This window comes from Monoraphidium neglectum, assembly GCF_000611645.1.
Source record: "Monoraphidium neglectum strain SAG 48.87 unplaced genomic scaffold scaffold04810, whole genome shotgun sequence".
NCBI classification, from domain to species: domain Eukaryota; kingdom Viridiplantae; phylum Chlorophyta; class Chlorophyceae; order Sphaeropleales; family Selenastraceae; genus Monoraphidium; species Monoraphidium neglectum.
In genome coordinates this window covers 1-3,936 of record NW_014008820.1, presented here as the reverse complement: position 1 = coordinate 3,936, position 3,936 = coordinate 1, and the positions used below count along the sequence as shown (strand labels likewise).

At 61.1% G+C, this 3,936-nt stretch overlaps 2 protein-coding genes across 2 annotated transcripts; both read right to left on the bottom strand.

Moving 5' to 3' along the window:
- Nucleotides 1–239: 239 nt before the first annotated feature.
- On the bottom strand, nt 240–1,795 carry MNEG_14841 (hypothetical protein; the record flags this gene model as incomplete). Its single annotated transcript, XM_014036689.1, has 4 exons — nt 240–298; nt 713–851; nt 1,142–1,413; nt 1,684–1,795. The coding sequence occupies 4 exons, from the start codon at nt 1,793–1,795 to the stop codon at nt 240–242; spliced, it is 582 nt and encodes a 193-aa protein (XP_013892143.1).
- Nucleotides 1,796–2,992: 1,197 nt separating this feature from the next.
- Nucleotides 2,993–3,283, bottom strand: MNEG_14840 (hypothetical protein; the record flags this gene model as incomplete). The annotated part of the gene is made up of 1 exon (XM_014036688.1): nt 2,993–3,283. The coding sequence occupies one exon, from the start codon at nt 3,281–3,283 to the stop codon at nt 2,993–2,995; it is 291 nt and encodes a 96-aa protein (XP_013892142.1).
- Nucleotides 3,284–3,936: the final 653 nt, after the last annotated feature.

Below are 3,936 nucleotides of genomic sequence, written 5' to 3'. Positions count from 1 at the left end.
GAGCCGCGCCGCCGCGCTTCCTTCTCAGCTGCCGCCGCGGGCGCTGCACGGCCCCCTCCTCCTCCTCCCCCTCCTCGTCGTCCTGGCCCCACTCTGCCTCGAAATCATCAAACTCTTGCTCGGGCTCCTGATCATTGTCCTCGGCAGCGCCCTGTGCCTCCTCGTCGGTCACCAGCTGCCGCCTCGTCCTAACAAGGCGACGCCCGCGGCGCGCGCCCGCGCCGCCCTCTGGGCCGTCGTCATCCGAATCGAGCCTGCGCCGTACCGCGCGCCGCCCCTCCGCCGCCGCGCGCCGCGGCTGGCGCGCGGCCGAGCGGGTGCGCCTGCAGCCGGCGGGCATGCTGCCGAGCGGCGCGTCGAAGCCGTTGGCGGGCAGCGGGGCGGCGGGCGTCCTGTTGGCGCGGGGGACGGCCGCCGGCGTCTTGGCGTTGCGGCCTGGGAGCGAGGTGACAGCAGAAGGTGCGCATTCAACACCGCTTGTGCATGCAGTTGAGGAGAGTCTGAGCAGCCCCAGCCCCCGCAGGGGCAGCAGCAGCAGCAGCAGCGGCAGCGGCAGCACGATGCTTGCTCTATGCGTGGACAGGCTGCAGCACGGACAGGCGTCCTTACCACAGGGTGCTTGCGTGCCGACCGACTCGAGCGCCCGTGAAGACGTCCAACAAAACCCGACCATGGCACGAGCATGAGCACAAGCATGCAAGCACCGCCTCACCGCGTTTGCGGGCGGCCGGGAGCTGCTCCTCAGCCTCGTCCTCATCCACCGCCATGCCATCCTCGTCCTCCTCCTGATCCTCCTCCTGACCAGCCTGCTCATCCTTGACCAAGCGCTGTCGGCGCTGAGTCTGGGGCGCCTGAAAATTCAGTGCCAGCAACAGGAGAGAGAGTGTGTGTGTAGGGGGGGGGGGGCAGGAGGGTGTGCACGCATGCGCACATGCGTGCCTCTCAACTGGGTCCACACCGGCAAACATTTCGCGCGCCCTCGCCTTGCGCGCGTGGCTTATGTCGAGGCGCGTCGCGCTCATGCAACAAGATTGAGAGCATCTGCTGTTGCTGGGTGCCGGCCATGCTTTTGCTGGGTGCCCAGCAGCTCAATGACACGCACACAAAGCCGCTCCATCATCTCATGCACCAACACCCTCACGTTTAAGTCGATGTTTGCAAGCGGCGCCCTGGCATTGCTGCCGCGCGCAGCTTCGCCGCCGTCCCCGTCAGCCGCCGCCTCGTCCGCGGGGTCGGCACCCGCAGGGCCCCTCCGCGCTGCGGCCACGGCATCAAACAGCTTCTGGCGGATCGAGAAGTTCTTGATGTCCAGCTCGTTCTTTAGGGTGGTCACGAACACCTCGAAATCATCTGGAATGCCCAGCAGGACCGCCCCCGTGAGGTCCTCGTCATTGTCTGCCAGCTTCTGGATGACTGCGCCGTGTTGTTGATTTTTGGTGCAGACGATGTGAGTCACTCGTATGCAGGTGTTACGCTCATCGACAATGGGTCATTTTGTTGCTTTATACAGCAGTGAGACTCAACTTTGGGTGCCCCACGTCGCAGATGCCCACAACCGCCACGCACCCCGACAGGCAGCATTGGGCAGCCGCGCGGCCAAGGTTGCAAGCGGCGCGTCATTACGCACGCGGCTAGATGCCTGCAGCGCCGATGACCCAAGCAGCTCCACAGCCGTCCCCTCACCCTTCTCGACCTCGTGCGGCGTCAGCACGCCCGCCATCCAGGCCTTGACCCCCTCGTAGTCGGTGTCCCGTGAAAGCGGCGCGGCGCCGTTGTTGACATTCGCCTCAGCCATCGCTCAGGGACGCGCAGCGCGAGCGATGCACAGTGAGGTGCCTGGAGATACTCCGACGTGAGCCTTGCAACGGCTCGAGCAAGCCGCGCAAGGAGTGTGCACCGTGACGAACTCAAGATCGCCGATCAGGGGCTCAATAGCGCATTTGGGCGAACCACAGATCGAAGCAATTATAATAAAAGCACTGCAGCTTGGTTCCAGGTGCGCTTAGCATCCCAATTTCGAACTCGGGGTGCTGGTGATCCCGTGTCACCCGGTCATGAGCCAAGTTTGATCGCCGTAACGATACTATGATACGGTAGCACGACAGCAAAACTGTCTTCTTGGTCGGTCAGGTCGGCGCAGCAGCATGGACGGCATCCATTGAGCCGGGGCCAACTGCAGTACTGCACGTGCAGCACTGCAGTACACAAGTGTCACACCTGGCAGCACAAGCATTTATCCAAATTCCACGTGCCCCGGGCGCCATTGTATGCACATCAGTGGTGCTGCCGCATGTTCTAGATTGGCGAAGGGCGACTCCTGCTGGCTAGCATGCCCAGCGAGCAGCGGCGGTGCTGCTGCATCATCGCTGGCCAAACTGCTGCAACCACACCCCAGCATGCCGCCGCGCCAGGCACATGTGACGATGTGACGCAGCGGCGTCTGCTTTAGCGCCCAACAGCACCGCACGTCGCGCCTCGATGCCTGCGAGGTGGATTGACGGTCAGTGCGTGACTGTTCAGACAGCCTTTGAGGGTGCAGAGCCGCCACCACGCAGGGACGGATGCGTGTGCGGTGTCAGAGGACGTGTTACTGTACAACACGGTAGCCTGCACACAGACCAGGACCTTAGCAGTTGACTGCTTTTCCAGGTGCCCACCCAACTGCACGCCAGGTCTGCTCGGCCTGACCGACACCGCCGCGTGCCGCCGGCTCATCTCGTCATCTGTCGCTGGCTCACTCACACAATAGCTAACCGGGCCTTGCTCAGGCCCAGGCTGCCAACCAGGAACTGCCCACAAAACATGCGGCTTGTCCATCAGTTATCTTGAGATTGCAGCATCCCGCAAAGAGTTGTTTGTGTGCACGTATTAGATGTTGTTTGCTTGACCATTGTCACCAATATGCACGCTAGCCATATGGTGACACGATGACGACCTCCTCATGATGCAGGCTACTCCATGCTGGTACTGTAGTGACACTGTTGTTACCATCTTACGTACCAACACTGGTGTCATCGCTCTTGTTGTTGTTGTTGTTGTTGTTGTTGTTGTTGTTGTTGTTGTTGTTGTTGTTGTTGTTGTTGTTGTTGTTGTTGTTGTTGTTGTTGTTGTTGTTGTTGTTGTTGTTGTTGTTGTTGTTGTTGTTGTTGTTGTTGTTGCTGTTGTTGTCGTTGTTGTTGTGGCCAAGGCTGGTGTGCCCGAGGCTGGTGTGGCCGATGCTGTTGTGGCTGAGGCTCAGGCTGTTGTGGCTACGGCTGGCGCTGTTGCCAATGCTGGTGGTCATGATGGTAGGATTCAGTTGTGGGTGGTGGTTTGGATGTCAGTGCTACCGTTGCTGCGCGGCTGCTGCTGCTGATGTAACGGCCGTTAGAGCTGCGAATGCTGCTGGCTGGCTGCTGCCAGCTGCTGCTGTTACAAAAAGTGCGTAGCTGCTGCTGCGGCCGCTGCCGCAGCTGCTGCTGCCATAGCTGCTGGCAGCTGCTGAAGCCGCAGATGCTGCGGCGGCATCTGCCGCGGCCGCAGCTGCTGCTGCTGCTGCTGCTGCTGCAGCTGCTGCCTGCAGCGGCCAGCAACTGCTACCCGCATCCTGCCCGCAGCAGCCAGCAGCTGCTGCCCGCATCGCAGGGCAGCAGCTGGCTGCCCCTGCTGCCGTCACTGCTGCTGCTGCTGCTGCTGCTGCTGCTCCTGCTCCTGCTGCTGCTGCTGCTGCTGCTGCTGCTGCTGCTGCTGCTGCTGCTGCTGCTGCTGCTGCTGGCGGTGGTGCTGCTGCTGCTGCTGCCGCTGCTCCTGCTGGTGGTGATGCAAATTTCACTGCTGCACACGCAGTGCGAACTGCTACTGCGAAGTAAAGGTGTGTGCAAAAATCACGGTTTTTTTTGATTTGATTTGTTACAATCGTCGCAAAAATCACGGTTTTTTTTTGATTTGATTTGTCAC